Source organism: Sceloporus occidentalis, unplaced genomic scaffold (genome assembly GCF_023333645.1).
Source record: "Sceloporus occidentalis isolate IW3139 unplaced genomic scaffold, rSceOcc1.0.p SCAF_113, whole genome shotgun sequence".
Lineage (NCBI taxonomy): Eukaryota > Metazoa > Chordata > Lepidosauria > Squamata > Phrynosomatidae > Sceloporus > Sceloporus occidentalis.
The window spans coordinates 2,782,419-2,802,928 of record NW_028317093.1 but is presented as its reverse complement, the minus strand read 5'-3'; the positions used below and the strand labels follow the sequence as shown (position 1 = coordinate 2,802,928).

Below are 20,510 nucleotides of genomic sequence, written 5' to 3'. Positions count from 1 at the left end.
TTTAATATATTTAGTAACGTTACACAGATACCTACAAAAATAGTTAAATATAGAAAAACCCTTCACTATTATCTGTTTCACATGTGAGGCCTTGTTACATCTGTAGCTAAAATTGTTATTCCATAGCCAAATTGCCACTTTAAATCTGAATTGTTTAAAATGTCATCTCTTTACAATTCATGTCTCTGTATCCAAGATAACACAAGGGGGGGGGGGGGGGGCAGGGTTATCTCCTAGAATTGATTACATTACTGAGCTCCTTGAATTTTGTTAATTTCCAACCTGTTTTATGGTTAAACATAAAAAAAACACAAGTACTTTGGACACAGGAAGTTAAGACATTTTGGGTAACAAAACAACTGCCCATATTAGTGAAAATCAATTACATAGGCTTAATAGCATAATGCATTCATTATGAGGTCCCTTTTGGCCTTAACTAATTGTTGTAAATGTTGTATGATTGTAACAATAATGTGCACCATCTGCATCCAGGGATGTGTCTTTTATTTTAGTTGGATGGGTGTTGCTTCTCCATGAGGTTTCATAAGAAAGAGGATAAAAAAAACAGATACATGTTTGGGCCTAGGCCTAGTATGGCAGGTCCAGGGGGGCGGAAGCCCCTCTCCTGACCTCTTGCCCCTCCTGGGCGATGAAGCTCCCTGTAATGCCACTATTTAATGAACCGGTTAAAAGGGAGATGACTGTTCTCCCCAACTGTCTTATTAACGCTTTGGACCACTGTGTCGGCAATGCCTCCATATCTCAATTCCACCCAGCAAGGTGGCTTAAGCCAGGGCAGAAAAGAAGATAAATAAGTCTCTGGCCAAATGAAGAAGATCATTAGAAAAAAGGTTGTCTGATGGAAGTACCTGTAGGGCACATGTAATATGTTCTGCCAGTCATGTGGTAAAATGGATTATATCATGTGTAACAAACTTGTCATCGGCAGCTGTGTAATATTGTCTCGGACCAGAAATTCATGTGACATTGGAACAGTTTATTGTTTGGGGCTAAAATGTTACTAATCAATTGTATAACAAACCTGTACAAGGTAAAACAAACAAAAGCTTCTTGACAGAGAAACTTTTATAGTCCTTTTGTATTTTTTTTTTCTCCAGTTTTTAATGGCAGTTTAGAAATGTTATCGCTAGATTTGTCACAGACATAATTCACATCTTTCTTCGGGCACAGTAAACAAGAGAAATGGCTTAATGGTTCCATAAAAGGCACTCTATGCTGATAGCTGAGATTAGGCCTTTCAGTAATGGATTTTGGTGTGGGGGAAGGGCTTTGGCTTGGCAGAGGGAAATGTACTGGAAGAGAATATTTGAGAGGCACTGATATATGTCAAGTGCTTTCAGCTTTGTTGTGTGTACAGGAAGACAAATTGAAAGATCTTATGACACTATTGTCTTAGATATACATACAGGCCAGCTGTCTTCTGCTCGGTTTTTTATTCTTCTGGAATGTAACCAGGTGGTAATTGAGGGGCCTCTGTTATTACAGGTTTATGATCTTCATATGTTCTTTATAATGTCAAATACATATTTTTAACATGTTAAGAATTCTGTATTTGGAACTTGGGTAAAGTTTTTTTAAAAAATACATTGTCGAAAAAAATAGCCTTCATCAATACATATGGAATACATTTTTTATTTCAAGTCTATCATTCATCTTGTACTGCTTACTTTGAGCCTCCACATACTGATTAAACGTGCTTTATCCCTTTGGTGTTGATATATAGAATTATTGAAAGTTCCCATGCAACACCTTTGCATGTCTTCTATCTCGCATGTCCCCCAAAGTATCAGTAAGTTACGGATTTAGAAGCTAACAAGGGCTTTTTCTTGGAAAAGTGGACTCATGGAGAATACAGGTTCATGCTTATACCAATGGGAGCAAGTACGGTTGCGACACACACCAAAGTAACATATAATGCAAAACTAATGATATCCAAGGAAGTGGGCATGCTGGAAGTTATTGATAGAAATAAACCTTTAAGGCAAAATACATCCACGCATTTAAAGAGGATAATGTAACCTGTTTTTAACGGTTCAACCTGTAGGGAGTTATGAAACTACCGAGAGAAGTAAAATGTTTTGGGTAGCAGGTACACATCTTGCATAAATTGTGTGCATTTAGTACAGTTTCCATGTCTGTTTTCTTTTCTCTTTGCTGAGCAATACACTAAGCCTCTGGCAACGCTTCGTAGTCCATTCACGTTAAAGATTTTTACAGTATGCAAGCAAAACGTATATAGCAGGCAGCAGGCTGGAGCCCTGTTCAGTGAATTTAATCTAATTAGTGTTGATCATGACTCCAGATGATGGTGATTTGATAAGGAATAATTTAGTACTTAACAGGCTTTTACATGCACCAACTCCATGTGGGAAGGTAAAGCAAATTGCCCAAAATGAATGTGCTGCTTTTTTGTGCAAATGCCAGTAGCTGGAAGAGTGCCTTTTAGCAGATGCACAGTCTTTTGGTTGCGTGAAATACAGTGATTTTTTTAAGGACATCCCTCTGTTAAAATAAAGTATGTTAGCCGAGGGGTGCTGCATGTCCTAGCTGCGTTCATTAAGCCATCTCATGTTTTTATAAAAATCTACAAATGATAAATGTCGAAATAAGGTTCTGCATAGAAGTAGCCACCTCCTATGGTTCCTTGTGCCTTATATTTGGGCCAGTAAAGACTCCTTATATTATATGGCACTGTTGCTACTCATGGAAATTCTTAAAGTACACCAAATATTGTTTATTTTCTAACGCTTTGGGAAACTGAAAGCAAGATGTTGTGTTGAAGAATAATCCAAACATCCTACATAGTAACATGCATAATACATATGCTAGTTTGAAATGCCAAAAAACCCCTCTACTTTTTTAATGCAGATTTTGCTGCTTAAAGTTCAACACCTTATAGAATTTCCAGGGTGTAGTGTGTGTGTGTGTGTGTGTGTGTGTGTGTGTGTGTGAAGAAAAATATAAATAAAAAATAAAACAAAATATATAGTAAAGTGCCATCATAATTGAGGTGCTGATTTTTTTGATGGCTTTTAATTTGAAAGGAAAGAGAAGAAGAGTTCATCATGTGAAAAAAATCATTGCCTCTTTAAGAAGCACAATTTGGTGCTTTTATTCTCTTGTAACATATGATCCATATGGGAATACTGACCACAGGAAATTAAATTATCTAATAGTTTTTCTTGCCGTCCACTAGCCAGTCTGGTGAAATTGACTAAAGCATATGAATGATGTATAATCTTAATTGATATTGAATTGCGTACATGCTAAAAGAACTATGTCATTTAATGTTAATTCTCTTCAGACTTCCTTTAGCATGAACCGATCGGACACTGCAGGCTTTTAGAAAATCTATTTGGCCTTGCAGTGTTTACCCATCTGAAGGGCCAGGAAAGAACTGCTGCTATTTAGTTAGTTTTTGTCTTTTTAGTGTATGAGGAGAACAGTAGCATATTAAGTCTATGTTGATGCCTCTAATGTGCGCTGCAATGATCTATGAGACCTTCATACACAGTTGAACATAAAGAGTTGCAGAACATTCATAACGCGATAAGGTTTCAGTATAAGCAAAATCATTTTGGCTTCCCTTCTGTATCTCTGTGAATGTTGTCTTTTGTTTTGCATCTTGAATTTGTGATCCAGCATGTGACATTCAAATACATGTTTATCGTTTGCACACAAGATGGTAAGCTTCGGCATGCACAGATTACCACTGTGTCCATGTGGTTCAATCTGGAACAGTTTGTACAGGCTCCGTATTGCAAGACTTTCATAAAAAATATATAAATCCCCATTCCACAGCCCAATGGGCGAGTTAAGAGGAACTGGGCTTTATTACCAGTTATTCCCTAACACTACTGGATGGGGAAGAGAGAGAGGTCAGGACCCTATGTAGCCTTACCCTGCTCCGTAGGGTCTGATAGAAAAGAACATTCAGTGGCACTGGAAGCTTGGTGGTCCAAGCAAGGGGGTGATTTTATTGGGGTCCTGAAATACAACAGCTTGAGTTAAGTGCTCAAGTCCACCTTTTGTATCCGTTGTACAGCTCCGTGAAGTCTGATAAAACAATTAATAATCTGAGTACATACATTTTAAGTGGAAAATCATCTCCACTTGCAACCCGTTCAGGTTGAATTGAGATACATTTCCGTTCACAACATGATCATTTTTCCTTATGAAACACTTGAAAAGCATGAAATAGAGCAACTCTGGTCAAAATAGTTCATTAAAATCATCTAATATGATGTTGGGCTCAAATGTGAAGGGATACAGACATTGACCCCCCCCAAGCTATCTAAAAGATCAATACAGGAACATTTGTATTACCCAAAACTGAAAATGACTCTTAAATAAGTACATTGTATGGGTAACATATAGAAAACACTGACATTGTAAGTAAATGGTGTTGTACTCACTCTACACATATCTGTCCTAATAATTCAGATGTTGATGGCTATAGTCCTAAAAAAAAAAGATCCTCACAAAGAGGATGAGGTCTCTTCTACTCCTTTCCTGAAATTTTCCCTTCACAAATTAGCTACAAGGGACCGCTGTCAAGACGCTCATATTTAATATTAGTGTAAATGGCATCATATAGGACGAGGACATAGCTGAAATACAGCTATACAAAAGTTGAAACTACATTTGCGCTAAATTTTGAAGAAACACAGGTTATTATTTTGATTATTTATGAGTAGCATTCGTAATGGGACTGTCCTTATCTATTTACGGCATCATAATGTGTTTTTACTGCAGGATTGTTCTGTTGAAATCTCGGTTCTTGGTGAGAGTGCAGTGATGCTTGCTATGTTTGTAGTTTTTGAGCATAAATGCATCATTAATAATCTTTTATACTTTTTTTTTTTTTTTTTTTTCCCTCTCTCCATAGTGGCTTTCCATGGTGTACCATTAAAAATCAAGAAAGAACCCCACAGTCCCTGCTCTGAACAAAACCCTGCTTGCAGCCAAGAACAGCCATTCAAGTTCAGCTATGGGGAGAAGTGCCTGTACAATGTCAGGTAAAAGGAATTCTGTGCTTTTGTTGTGTTTTGGTTTTATTTTTGGGGTATTATTGGTGTCTTTGATAGATTTTAGTAAATTTGCAATGTGTCAATAATTTCTGTTCTCAGGGGTTATTCTCCATGAATAATTACTTTTGTTTCGGGAGATTTATGGGTCGTATATTTATGGAACTAATCCAAAAACCCTACAAATTTGCTGAATTGCTATCTGCAAGGACCACCTATATATCAAATGTTTCTTTGGGCCACAACCCTTATAACTTTTCCTCCTATAAAGCACCTGCAACTATCTCCCCAAGGGTCCCAAAACCCTATAATATTTTATGTGGCTATGAAGTAATTTTTAAGGAAATAGGATTCATTCACTAAGCCATATTCATAAGATATATTCATATTTCTGCTTTGAGTAAATCAATTTAGAAAATATTTATAACAATAAATGTAATGTGTAGTATTGTATTGGAGAATTTTAGATTCACGAATATGTTTGTTTATAATGCTTTTTTACTTTTTTACAAGATGTAGTCTCTTTACGGTGGCTTGTTTACTTTTTAATGGTCGGATGGGCAAACTATTGACACATGAAGTATTGTTTCTTAATGTACTGACTGGCGGTACAAGCTTTTTAAGACTCAAAAATTAAAGTGTCCCATTTGACCAAACAAGCCGATGTTATTGTATTGCCTACAAAGTAACTCTCCGTACTTACTGCCGATTAGAATTAAAAAGTATCTGCGTTTTTGGTCCTTGAAAGCATTGCTTTTTGCGCACTGCTTTAAGTGCTCCGTTTTGGCTCCATATTTTACTACTTGAATTTTTAATATACAGATATCCAAAAGAAAGAGCATCTAAATAAATGTGCGCAATCGTACATGTTGTAAAGCAAATGCTGTCATTATGCCCAAAGAAATGTATTTGTGGTAAGAAAGAGTTTAGGATGCCTGCTACCGCAATTGAAGAATTATCTATAACGCAGCAGCCGAGGCTTTTGAATCTACTGGTGCCTTCTATGCAAACTCAGCAGATGAGTTCACAATCTCCATCTAAAGAGATTAAGACACCTTTCTAATTTACTCATCTTGAAGTTGCCATTTTTTCTTTTTTTTTTTTTATATAATTTATGATGCTCTTTTGGGGCCCTTGGCTTTTCGTTCCTTTACATGAAAAATAATGCTTTTCAGCAGAGTGTTTTGAAAAAGCTTTTTAACCTTTGCTTTCTTTACTGTAATGCATTTTTGTTTAGCATAGCCCAGACAGGCTTTTAAAGTGATTTACATTATGCCGTTCATCCAGGGAAGAATGGATTGTGACTTGTAGGTATATTAGGTATGAGATCGGGTTACCTTTCTGCTGTTTACTTTGATATGTAAATGTCTCCAGCTTTAATCATTCTGACCTGTGTTACTTACCGTGATTGCGGCGGTCTTAGTTTTTTAATCGTCGGTTTTATTTTGCAGTGCCTATGATCAGAAACCACAAGTTGGAATGAGGCCCTCAAACCCACCGACGCCCTCAAGCACTCCTGTGTCCCCTCTGCATCATGCATCGCCCACTGCAGCTCAGACCCCAAAACCAGACAGAATTTTCCCAACTCCTCTTCCTCCATCACAGCCCATCCCCGACAACAGCTATTCCATGGACCATAGGTAAAAAAAAGACTTCTAAATTCACAAAAATAATGCAGCGTGATCTGAACAACAAATACACCTTTTAATATTTATATGTTTAAACATACACAATCTTGTATAGCAATGGAACACTTAGAAATTGCCTTTAATGTAGATTTTAACTCTTTGTCCTATACAAAGTTTGTTTTTTCTTTTCTTTTTCAGTACATGTATAGTAGGTTTAGGTATAATCTATGGAAGGAATAGGTAGAAATGTTTCATATGTAAAAATAGTCTCTGTAGATATGGTAACATGAATAAAAAAAAGTCTTAACTTGGAAAGAGAACTAGAATGCAAAGGTAGGGCACACTGATACTCTTTTGTATATGTTTAATCCACACAGAAGTATGGAAATTCCTATTTTGTATATTGTTTGCATTGCAAATCCTTGTAACACTGCCTGAAATGCTACTATATTGGCAAGTGTTTTTAAATCAAATGCTTTGGATGCAAAAGCTTGTTGCAGATTTTAGATCATAGTACATGTTCCTGATGTGCAATGGAATGTGACTTTGATTAAGCCTGGTCCATCTTGAAAGTTGCCTAACTATTGAGTTTGTGGCAATAGACTTATTTCTATTCGCTTTTCTTAGGGAATATGCATTTAATCGTTAATGTACAAACCTGGAGCAGTCAGCCACGAAAGGGTCAATTAGTGAAGATACAATGACTGTTGATGTCAATTTTTGTTTTCCAAGAGAAAAAAAAATGACTTAATTATATCAGTTCACTTGAAAAATCAGGCAGATAGAACATTCAGACCTTGCTCTGCTACGTGCAACTAAAAAAGGTACAAATAGTGGTCGATGAAGGTGTAATAACTTCCTGAGCTAAAAGGTATAGAGTGTATTCTTTCATTTAGTTTTGAGTTAGTTGTGCTGCATAGACTGACACTGGGCTCAAATAAAAAAAAAGTTATGTTTTTCCATGTGCAAAAGAATCTCCTAACCTTATCCTGTTTATTTTTTTTGTGTTTTTTTTTTTTTATTTAAAAAAAAAAATAGATTTCGCCGGCAACTTTCTGAGCCCTGCAATTCTTTCCCACCCCTGCCTGCCATGCCAAGGGAAGGACGTCCGCTGTATCAGAGACAGATGTCCGAGCCAAGCATTCAGTTTCCTCCGCAAGGATTTAAACAAGAATATCACGATCCAGTGTATGAACACAACCCCATGGTTGGAAATACACCCAACCAAACCTACCCGCCGCCTATCATGATAAAGCAAGAACCTAGAGATTTCGCTTATGACTCAGGTAAATTAATGTTTTTACGCGATGTGCCATGTGAAATGCTACTCTGAACACTCACCGAAACGGTGCCTTTACATTGGGTATTCGGAGATCCGCATTGTTAGATTAGTAGATGGTTAAACGGACTTCAAAAAGATTCTCAGGGAAAACGGGCGGTGATGTAGTAATAGTTTACATGATCTCATTTAGCACAGATACAGAGCCTGGCATGAGACCCATAGTACTGAGCAATATGCCTCTGTAGGAACGTCACCATATATTCTAATGGTTTAACTAATTAATTCAGATTAGAGAAAACACTTACTAATATATTACTGTGTTGTGACACCTTAGTTAAAATGATCCTTTACGTTCCTAAATAGTTTTCTCAAAACATTCATTATAATGTATTTAGAACTACATCCGATGCATTTGAGGAACATAGAACTTCTAAAGAGAACAACTGTATGACTGTTCGAATAGTTATAGTGATGGAGTAGACCGTAGACGTTACTTGCTGTATTTATAGCTGTATATTAATTGGACTTGTGTTCTTGTGTAAAACATATTAGTATTGAGATTACTTTGCTAATTAATGTGAATATTTTCCCACTTATGTTGATATTGTTCGTATATTCAGAGACCGACGTATTGTTAGCTGTATAGAATAGTTTTGGTTCCGTGCCAAACGCTGGGTGAAAAACAAAACATTTAGTTTCCTATGTCAATTGTTGTATGTGTAGGATCATGCTATTTTGAAGGAGTAAGGCAAAATCAAAATTGTCTTTTTATTTTTTTATTTTTTTTTTACAGACTAAATAATAATAATGAGTGTTTAATTTTGTACCGGCCATCAAAACCAAAACTCATGCAATTTTAATGTGTGGGCTTTGGAGAATGTTTTTCTTGGCCACAAATTCCCTGCATTTAAGAGGCTGTAATCTTATGTCCCAAAAACTCTGTCAATATCTGTGGGTTGCTTTTTTTTTTTCTTGTGCTCTTGCCATCTGTCCTTCAAAATTATTAGTTCTCCAGGGGTCATAGTACATGCATTTTGTTTATGGAATGAAAGTTACTTAAGCCTTCTGTTGGCTTCACATTTTCTAGTCTGTATAGCAGTTAATTTGGTACGGAATCTTGCTGTTTATTCCTTTCTAAAGTTCTAATTTTCCTACTTCTATAACAAAAAAAAAAATGACAGTCTACACTTTACAGTAGAATATTACACAGAAGTGTTGGTGCTAGTAGTTGACCTTGAAGCCTTGTCTCAAAGGGAAACTTGGAGATCAGAGAGTAAGAATGACCTTTCCGCTGCCGTGCGTTGGTTTTGGGATGTCGGTTTGAACCTAACATGACAGATTTTCCGAACTCTATACTATTAAACTGTATCTGACACCTTGGAGAGTTCTCTGTCATAAAGAATAGCTTCACCAGCTAAATATATTCTTTATACGTTCTATTTTTCAGAAGGCTTAATAGGGGTTATTTTGTCTCTGCTTATTGTAGAATAGCCATTTGTTTAACCTGTTTATTCTCACTCCAGTATATGAAGCTGTTAGTTAAGATCTGTCTTAGATTTCCAGTGAAAAGAAAAAATGTCGGTGCGCTAAGCTAGTCTCAGGCTCAAATAATACAAATGTATAATATGAGGCCTACCAAACAGTGTGAGCATGCTGCAAATACAGTGTGTTGGCTGTACAATGTATACAAAAAACAAAATACTGTCTGCGCTTCTCACCCTAATAAAGTTGGCAACAAATATATAAACATAATATAAATGAGAGGTTTTGGTTATATGAATTGGCCAAAGCATAATTAAGCTCACCCGCCACGTCAAGGCACACTCTCAATAGGGTGAGAACCTACTCTCACCTCCTACATAGTGGGCACACAAAGCAGTTTATACTGCTACCAAAACCAGATTAATGTATTGGGGGAGGTGCAATTAAACCTCCTCCCATTTAACCCCTGGACAGCAAGCTGCAACCAGACTGATGAGGAGCCAACAACCTCAAATATGTGCAAACAGGGAAAAGAAAAAATGTCGGTGCGCTAAGCTAGTCTCAGGCTCAAATAATACAAATGTATAATATGAGGCCTACCAAACAGTGTGAGCATGCTGCAAATACAGTGTGTTGGCTGTACAATGTATACAAAAAACAAAATACTGTCTGCGCTTCTCACCCTAATAAAGTTGGCAACAAATATATAAACATAATATAAATGAGAGGTTTTGGTTATATGAATTGGCCAAAGCATAATTAAGCTCACCCGCCACGTCAAGGCACACTCTCAATAGGGTGAGAACCTACTCTCACCTCCTACATAGTGGGCACACAAAGCAGTTTATACTGCTACCAAAACCAGATTAATGTATTGGGGGAGGTGCAATTAAACCTCCTCCCATTTAACCCCTGGACAGCAAGCTGCAACCAGACTGATGAGGCTCCTCATCAGTCTGGTTGCAGCTTGCTGTCCAGGGGTTAAATGGGAGGAGGTTTAATTGCACCTCCCCCAATACATTAATCTGGTTTTGGTAGCAGTATAAACTGCTTTGTGTGCCCACTATGTAGGAGGTGAGAGTAGGTTCTCACCCTATTGAGAGTGTGCCTTGACGTGGCGGGTGAGCTTAATTATGCTTTGGCCAATTCATATAACCAAAACCTCTCATTTATATTATGTTTATATATTTGTTGCCAACTTTATTAGGGTGAGAAGCGCAGACAGTATTAGATTTCCAGTGTCAGGGTGTGTGACACTAGTAAAGGTGAATGCTTTAAAGTGAACTGATCTAATTAAGTACTTTTTCATGATAAATGGTGAGAACGAGAGAAAGATAGTAAAAAAAAAAAAATGCAGTCCATACAACACATCTTGACCATCTTCCTGACTTTAGGAAGTCAAGAACATTTTAACTAAAGAGGACAACATAAGTTTTTTTTGTTTAAGAAAAAAAATAACCATTTAGGAAAAGCGTGATGGACCTCTGAATTATCACTGTAGTGCTTCTGATAAAAAAACAAAAAAAATTTAGAAAAGTAAACCTGTGTGATATGCACATTGAGCCATTCTTTAAAAATAAGTTATGGAACTTCCGTGGTCACCTTATTTGTGATTAATACCAAAATATGTGGAAAATTCAATGTGTTGGCTAAACATTGAGCAACCCAATCAGTGATTTGTAAGCATGTTATTAAATATTTAGATAAGTCTTTAAATGATACTCATAGCTGTATTTTTGTAAATACCTGGTTATTAAAATAATATATTTTTAGTGTTTTGTGCGGTGAGAAAATGAGAATGATTGTAAGCACCTATTCTGATTTGTTTGATTTGGACTCTGAATGCTCCACTGAACCTGCATGGTTGCTTTCTACTTAATCATGGGTCACATAGCTTTTTCAACTGTCGCCATGCTTATTTTAATGCATTGAACTGTTAAGACCATGCTTCCTTATTATTGCAAATAAAACATAACCTTAAATTAACCGGGAGCTGAAACTTAAATCAAAAATAAAATGATCCTTTTCTTTTTAACTAGCCCTTATCTTATTTTGTATTTTCCTCCCTCTTGGGTGGCTATGCAACAATTTAAGGTGGGGCACAGAGATTAATTCAAGGAAATTGCACAAAGTGTAAATTTACAAAGAAACAACCAACAAAGGATTGTAGGTACAAAGAGTATCTTTGTTTTGGAAGACACTGTCCTTTAAATAGTGTTAAATTCCCCTTTTGTATATGCAAGACACAAATGGTTTTGTTCACGAAAGCAAAAACTTTTGTACTTGGGTAGATTACATATTCATGTGTTCTAAATCTTGTTTTTACTCCTATAATTAAAAAAAAAAAATAAGTCACTATTAGATAAATACATTTTTGTAACACAAGTGCTAGGCAAAAACCTCATATAACCCTACGTACGGATTAGAGCCGGGTAGAAACCTAGTCAATTGAATTATGTATATAATTGACTTGGTAAACGTGGACCATGTGATTGCTTTGTTCTTGGTAGCTAGTCTTGCACGGCATTTTCAAAATGTCAAGAAGGGCCTCTAGTATATTTTAGACATTGTTTCTTGGCTTATTTATGAATACATTTAAAGGAAATTGTTAAATATTGTTTCATAGCTTTTTGTTTGTCATCTAGGCTTCTAGGGCTATTTTTATTCAGGACTGTATTTATTCATAGCTATGTATGTGTTGTTGCGTAGTGACACTATTAAAATAGTTGTTATTGGTAATTGAGGGATGTATGAATAGTGCTCTTCTTTGCATAACGGAGGCACCCACATAGCTGTAGGCGCTTCCTCCCCAGTACCGCCAACACCAACCTGACATGCTGCACATACCACTGGCCCGTGTTCCCTTTACCCCCAGCATGCTTAGTTTGAGGATGAGGAGATGGCATTGTTTCCTGGCACTCAGACTCGAGCAGCATGTAAGGACCAGTAGGGAGCAGGCAGTCGAAGAGCTGTCCTAAGCCAACAAAAGTAGAGGTGAATGAGTGTGTGAATATGTTACCGTGTGTGTGAGTATGTTAGTGTGTGTTAGTATTGAGAGGAAAAATGTGCTCCTAGATAAAACACATTTTTCAAACCCTCTGTACTGTCAGTTTAGGTCTTAGGATGTTGATTGTCATGCCAAGTCCAAAACCTTTGCTTTATAAATGAAACAATGTAATGATTTTTCTCAGGTTTGGGAAATAAATATCTGTAATGTTTATAGAAATCTTTGTAAAAATACATGATTATGTATATAAAAAAAAAAAAGTTTTTTTTAATTATTTGACATTTGCTGTTGCTCTACTGGAGCGCCACCTGCTGACCTCTAAGAGATTGTCCTTGTGAGAAAGAGTTAAGTTTAGGATGCACCAAAGCAACCGTTGTGATAGTAACAGCATATTTTTAAAATCCCATTAAATATATGCCACTCTTCCAAACAAAAGTGGTGGGTAGTTCCGCTTTGTGCAAGGTCCAGATCATTTACATTGATCGTTGGGACACCCAAAGGATATCACAACTGACTGCTTGGGTGTCTGCACACCTCGGATCGGCGCAGCTTTTTTTTTTTTGCCCGTGTCATAATTGTGCCGGGATCTCTCTCTACCTCTCAACATCTCCAGCAGAAACTTTTCACTTGGGTTGAGCAGAAGCTGCACCCACAGACACACTGGAGCTTCTAGTTCTAGGACCCAAGAGACCGGTCACTGTGTGGTTTAGCATGGGATGAGGGTCCACAGCCTACAAGCTGCCAGGTTATAGAGGATCAGTGTGGCAAACTCTATAAGCAAATACCAGTATCTTCTAGATTAAGAATAAGTACTGTGATATGTCATCGAACAAGGGTAAACACATCAGTAAGAACGCAATAAGTACAATACATGAAAACAGTTAAGCCTAAATAAATGGTAGGTTTTAATATATGCTTTCTTAGCTGATCGTTTACCCCCTTAACCATACATTGTTTCAGGACATATATGTTATAACAAGGTTTAGAGGTCTTTAGGATATATTTTGGCATTAACGTTTACCAGCAAAACTGCGTTGGGTTAGAGTAGATTTGCAAGGCAGTACATAAATATTGTGGAGATCAACAGTTACTGTAAGTGCTATTGTCTGGTTATTTGATTTGAGAATTGAGAGCACAGCCTGGATTTACTCCTTGTGCATTAACAAAGGTCAAATGAACACATGCTACATTTTAAATCCATAATGGATGTCTGAAGACTGCCTTAAAGCGGTCACGTGAGTCTTACCTATGACTGATTGATCCCCAAGGGCTGGGCCTTGCATGCAATGTCTCTGCATGAATGGACTTAGCATAGCTTGAAGTTTCATTCATAAAACCGAGGAGGTGAAAAAAAACCCAAACCTGTTCAATAACAGAGAGCTAGCTGGAGGGTGTAGAGTTCCATCATCTCCTCTGCTGCCAGATAACTTAAGCAATGATTCATATTCATTGGCTCTGCCAATATGTTATATGACTCCATTTTATAGCCTCGCTGTGCTGCTAATGTATAGTGAGCGACAAGACTGCATTCTAAACGCCAAAAGATAAACAGGAACCGGTTGGTCTGAATTCCATTCAAATGTCATTCAATTCACGATCTGTTTGTGCAGCTTACAGACGGGAAAGTGTAGTAGCCACACAGGTGGACTACAGTGTTTAGTAGCAGACGTGCAGCTGCGAGCAAGGGGCAAAAGGGGGCTTTTATTCATTGCTGAAAATAAGCCCCTGTAAAATTGAGGTACTAGCATTATTTAGGGCTGTTCTAGATTTGTATATTTTCACAAAGGAGGTGCAGAGATGCCGAAGGCCCTGTCTCTATCACATTACAGATTATAAAGTTATTTTTGGCGTTAATATAAAAAATGCATGTATGCGGATGCATAGAGTTATACCAGATTTAAAAAAAAACAAAAAACTATTGCATGTTCTGTAATCGGCCTGAATGTCTTCTCACAAAACATAAATCTTGGCCTAAGGGATTTACTAGAAGGAAAACCCAGTTCTGTATTTGCTAAAAAATGGCTAAAAAAAACCCAACAAAGTAAATTAAAAAACAAACAAACCTGGTGGTATAAAAAAAGTAAAACAACTCATATGACCTGTCTAAGCTGGTATTAATCAAGCTGTCTTCAATTTACCCACATCTGCATGGTTTTCCTGCTTAATCTCTTATGTTAGAGAAGTGTCTAATAGTATTTTTTTATTTGACTTCATATTACTTTGACCAGTACAAATAATATATATTTTTTTAATTTTAAATGAGTGTATACCATATACAATACAAATATCCTTTTTTTCCCCCTTAAATTAATATATAGTTGTGGTTGAGAATGCTGTCAGAAATGTTTATAAGGGGTGAACCAGCGATGAATTCTGTTTCTATATTTTTACACGTATGGTATTTAGTCTGTTGAATTAGTGATAATGCCAATTCACGATAATCTACTTTATCACAGATGTAGAAGTGGATTGAAGATAGTCAGAATTACATTTGCTTTGCTTTAGCCATGTCTTAATCATAAGGAGAGAGACAATTAGTCTTCAGCGTCTACTAATTGTTTGCTTTGAAGTAACCCCGTTTAACCGGTGCAAATAGTTCTGTGTTTTTGCATCAACATTTAGTACAGTTTGAAACTGTAAATGCTAAATTTCATTGATGTGGCTTGTTATTAGATAAGGTAAAAATCAAAGCAGCGGGCAATTTAATTAGCTGCAATTTTTCTGGGCAAGTCATTACTTTGATGAACTTCAGAGCAATGTTTATGGCTCCTAATTAACCATGTTAGTCATTTGATTGAATAATCACTTTGGAAATGTTTCTGCAATTTGATTAGGCCCTGACCCACTCTGATAGCCATAAATTAACGGTTAGACCTTTTGAGTAACAGGACTCTGGGTAATCTACAGGGAGTTGGATCTTCATAAAGGCATCATCTGAGTTGCATAGGTTATCGGCCTCTAGCGAAGTGCCTGTAAAAAGTCTCAAGATTTATAAATAAGCTACTGCAGGCGTAGGTGGACCTGAAACAGAAGCACCTGCCAGGACGTGGAATCGGTGACAATCTGAGAACACCCCAGCTACACTTCTGTGCGGCCTCTATTGGGGAATTAATACATTGACGCAAGAAGAAAGCTGAAGGGGTGGGGGGTCGTATTTCGGATCTGACACTTCCCCAAATTATCCATTTTATAGTTTCATACCTAATGGACATATGTAATAGTGTTAAATAATAGTTCATATATGATGTGTTTATTAACATTCCAACTAATGAATGCCACGAGGAAATGTATTTGGCTTCATGTTCTCAGGGTCCGCATAATTACTCCTCCCCATTTACGGGTCTCTGCCCTGTTGCTAAGATGTTGATTGGCTGAGGAAGCCATTATAAGGATGGGTGAGGAGTGGAGTTAGGTGAAAATGTTCATGTTTCCGTGGCTGTTGGTGTTTACTTTGTGGCTGTTGTCACTTGTCGGTGCTCTCTTAGGAGTTACGGCAGGAGCGGCAGCATTGGGAACGTTCCGTGGTAACACCAGTAACAGCAATTTGTTAAGCTTAGTCTAACTCAATAGATAATGCTGGTTAAACGGAAAAGGGGTGATTTTCTAAATGTGTTGCCGGTGCAAGATTTTTTATGCAAAACTGTGATTGTGCCAATGTATAAATTTTGTGGCAAAATATTCTGGAATGTATCATCCATAAAACCTTTTTGGAAGAGGTCATCCGAGGCGAAGGGGGTTTCACTGTATACACGGGCCACTTTTATAGCATGTTGCATTACCATGAAATATGAAAAATATGGGATTTGAACTTATTAGGACTGCAGTGCCTTTACAATTTTAAGATGTTTTATATATGATATGATATAGAGGACCTGTGTATGATAGCCCCGTGATCAATGTAACCGTGCATCCTGCCACTATGTGGCAGCTCCAACAATAATTATATTTTAATAGTTGTGTGGAATTAGTGGAACTTAATTAACATTGAAAAGGATAGGTTATAGAACTATAAAAAAAAAAAAAGATAGCGTTGATTATTAAAAGAAGAAAAAAAAAATGCCATTTAACTAAAATGTGATTGCCAAAGGAGTTGACCTTTAGCAAGGTTGATTATGCTGAAAGTTTGAGTTCAAGTGACTGTGTTAGATGAAATCAATGTTCCTTATGTTCTAGCTTCAGTCTGCAGAGCCATGTGCGTGTGTCTGCGAAAGCGTTAACAATGTGTTGACAGGTTGCCTTTTGCTGGAACTTATGTCCCTTTCTGTTACTTTTCTGTCTGCAGCTTGTCTCATTGATAACCCGCACGCTTTCAATCCCAGGCACTCCTTTGATTAACGTGATTATATTCTTTTTACAGAAGTGCCTAGCTGCCATTCCATTTACATGAGGCAAGAAGCTTACCTTCCTCATCCCAATGGAGTAGAAGGTATGTATATGTAATCTGTTTCTTACATGCTTCACCAAGTGATCTATGTATTTTGAGTTTATATGTGATGTTCCGTGTCTCTGCTTCAATCGTAGGTTGCATGTTTGAGAAGGGGCCTCGTCAGTTCTTTGACGACACGTGTGTTGTTCCTGAGAAGTTTGATGGTATGTATGTTTTCATACAGCATATGTGGTGCTGTTTGATATTGATAAGTCTTTCAATGTCCTGATTCAGCCAGGAGCTCTAAAACCTCCCATCAATTCTCTATTTTTCTCTATTTAAAAACAAACAAAAAAAACCACAATGTGGATAAAAATGGTAGCCTTTAACGTAAATATTGTTGCTGGTGTAATGTATTCTAAGATGTTTATATGCATCCCTTTGCTTGGTCGCTACCTTATGGAACGCATCTGAATATGTTAAATCTATTCTTTTTCCTTGGGGTTCTTTTAGGGGAACTTGCGTGTGTAACATTTATGTAGAGGTGCATGAGGGAGGCACTTGTCAGCTTTTGCAGTGCATTGTGTTAATGTAATTATGCATTTCAGCAGGAAGAGATTTTAAAATACCCTTTCAAATACCAGTTTTGTTGGGTTTTGATTTGATTTGAGGAATTTTGAAAGGGGCGAAGCTTCTAGGTTAAATGTAATCCCTAAAATCAGATTTTTGGTTTTGAAACACTTTGGAGTAGGTATGAAGCGTTCTTCTGCAAACTCCATCGGGTGAAGCAAGCATTTGTTTGAAACATTATTTATGGGACCGCTCTTTTTAATGTCCCCCCCCATGCTTGCCGAGCCAGCTCTGGAGTTGAGGGACGGTGAAAGCACAGGAGATGATTGCGGGTGGACACATCTCCTGAATGGCAAAATCAGGAGGCAAATGCTTTTGCAAGGGGGCATCACAAAAATGAAGGGACCACTCGGCTATAATGTGCATTAAAGCGCATAGTACTAAAATGGTTTTATCTTTGGAAATTAATTGGGCAAAGGAGCTATATTTTGGGGTGGTTCTCATCCTCATTAAACAACGCACCCCACCCTGAAATAGTGCACCCCAAAAGCTGTAACAGACTGTGCTACATGTTGGATGTTTGCATGTTTTGTCATACAAACCGGGTTAGGGGAAACTATACAAATCTAAACTTATACGTATAATACAAAAAATAACTATAAATTATAACTATAAACTAATAAATATATTTTTATGTATGGGTGATAAGCAATTGGAAAATGACTAGTCAGCACCTGTGTCACACCTACCGACTTACTGGAACATCCAGAGATGCAGTGCTTCACAAGGAGACATTTTTTACTGCGGCACTTAAGGGTTAATCAATCTTGCCATGTGATTGTGACAGGCATCAACAGTTAGCGGGTCAACTGGAGTACAGAATGAGCAGCTAATTGGGAGTGCTGGTCTGGAGAATTAGTCATTGCGTTTTAAAAACTGCTCACGCAGTCAGGATCCTTTGCAGCATCGCTTTTGATTAGTTGCTTGTTAAAGTTTCTGTAACCCAACCACATAGGCTTTACTTTGCCGTTATATCTCTGTAGTTTGGTTGATGGTTGTAGCATGAAAAGTTTTTTTACCGACTGATGTGTAATAAAGTTCTGTGCCAATAGAAGAAACAAACATTTTTTTAATTCCATTTAATAACCATTTTAAATAAAATTCATACAATACTTTTTTTTTTTTCTTTTACAGGTGACATTAAGCAGGAGCCAGGCTTGTACCGCGAGGGACCTACATATCAGAGGAGAGGTTCACTTCAGTTGTGGCAGTTCTTGGTGGCACTCCTTGATGACCCAGCGAACTCTCACTTCATTGCATGGACAGGCAGGGGAATGGAGTTTAAACTCATTGAGCCAGAGGAGGTGCGGATTTATTTTGTATTGATTATTTTAATCAGCAAGGACATGAATGAGATCCCTCTAAAAATGTGTGTCTTACACAATATATGTTAAAAATGCTTAAAATATTATTTGTAACACTGACACATACATGTGAACGTTAATTTATCTTAAAAAAAAAATTAACTCTTTACAGAGCCGCTTTTTTTCTTTCTATGTGCTGCTGGGAGATGGGAGCTCCAATTTTACCAAATGCTTTTTTTTCTGCAGTGTTTTTTTGCTTATGCTTGAGCACATGTATATGAAATATATTAAATTCTGGTTTCATTCTGTGGCAGGTGGCACGTCGCTGGGGCATTCAGAAAAATAGACCTGCCATGAACTATGATAAACTTAGCCGTTCGCTGCGATATTATTATGAGAAGGGAATAATGCAGAAGGTAAGACCAGGGGATTATAGATGTTTTTTTCCCCAGCCTAATGGAATTATTGAATAGATGTAAATGCTTATTTAATAAGCCATTTTTCCAATATGAGTTTAATTCAATTTTCCATTTTAGTTAACCATTTCTAGGCATTGTTTTAAATATGTATATTATAAATGTCATTGTAATTTTTTTCCTCTGCTATTAAATGTTATGGAAAGGACAAATTCTGTACATGACCACAAAATTACTCTGTACTTTTTTTTACTTACAGCTTTTAGTAAAAATAGATATTTGTTTTTCTCCCCCCCCCCTATTTCCAAGGTTGCTGGAGAGAGATACGTGTACAAATTTGTCTGCGACCCAGAAGCTCTTTTCTCAATGGCCTTTCCAGATAATCAACGACCATTACTGAAGACAGATATGGAACGGCACATCAATGAAGAGGACACTGTGCCACTGTCCCACTTCGATGAAAACATGCCCTACATGCAGGATGGCGGTTATTGCAACTCTCACCCATACAATGAAGGATATGTGTATTAAGAGACAGAAAATGATCAAGGTCATTTCACTTTCCTTCTCTGCAAGACCCAAGAAAAGCAAAATATAAATTTTTATATATAGTAGTTCATAAATGGGCTTTTCCTGTTGCATATCTCCTATGGTCTGCCATGGACAGAGCACTTTATTTGTGGGAAGGGGATGAATATGTAAACATTGTATGTAACAGGATGAGAAAGACGGCTATACTATTCATTTATGCTTGGGGAGGGTACTTAAAAAAAAAAAAATTAAGATACTTCGTTACTAAGTCATGTCTGTCTTTTTATAAGAGCTTATACTATGTTGTACATCATTTTTTTCTGGATCTACAGGGTACAGTTAATTTTTATTGTGTAAATAGCTGCTTAAAAATAAGCAATATATTTCCTTCACAATCCTTTTTTTTTGTTTTGTTTTTTTTTTTTATGCGATACAATATATAGGAATTCCATCATTGTCTTTGTACATCTAGATTTAAATGCTTTATGCTTCTATTTATTTATTTCTGGACTATTTTAAATGTCAAAGATTACCCCCTGATATTGAAAGCTTTATATTTCTGAAATAAATGGAGAACACACTTTCTCAATAGAGGAAGATGATACACATTGGCCTAGATTTCCTAGGATTAAAAAGTCTCTTTAGAGAGAAAGCTGTCCAATTCTTTTGTTATGCTTTGAACCCTTTAATGCACTAAGATGTCTCCAACCAAAAAAAGGCTTCATGGAATAACACATGAATTATATGAGTTTAATTCACCGGAGAGACTTCACAACTTAGTACATCTAGGCCGTTATATTTGGTGTCATCTTTCTC

The 20,510-nt window shown here is 37.0% G+C and overlaps 1 protein-coding gene across 5 annotated transcripts in view; it reads left to right on the top strand.

Moving 5' to 3' along the window:
• Window positions 1–19,694, top strand: part of LOC149282551 (ETS translocation variant 1-like) — a 32,350-nt gene extending 12,656 nt beyond the window's left edge. For 3 of the 5 annotated variants that reach the window (XM_089498081.1, XM_089498082.1, XM_089498080.1), the window contains 8 exons: window positions 4,910–5,039; window positions 6,500–6,688; window positions 7,715–7,962; window positions 16,805–16,873; window positions 16,969–17,037; window positions 18,578–18,747; window positions 19,062–19,163; window positions 19,473–19,694. In XM_089498081.1, coding sequence (XP_089354207.1) covers window positions 4,910–5,039; window positions 6,500–6,688; window positions 7,715–7,962; window positions 16,805–16,873; window positions 16,969–17,037; window positions 18,578–18,747; window positions 19,062–19,163; window positions 19,473–19,694 — 1,199 coding nt within the window. Of the gene's footprint in view, window positions 1–4,909; window positions 5,040–6,499; window positions 6,689–7,714; window positions 7,963–16,804; window positions 16,880–16,968; window positions 17,038–18,577; window positions 18,748–19,061; window positions 19,164–19,472 lie in introns of all 5 variants that reach the window. The other 2 variants (XM_089498078.1, XM_089498083.1) reach the window with 2 other exon arrangements.
• The last annotated feature ends 816 nt before the right edge of the window (window positions 19,695–20,510 follow it).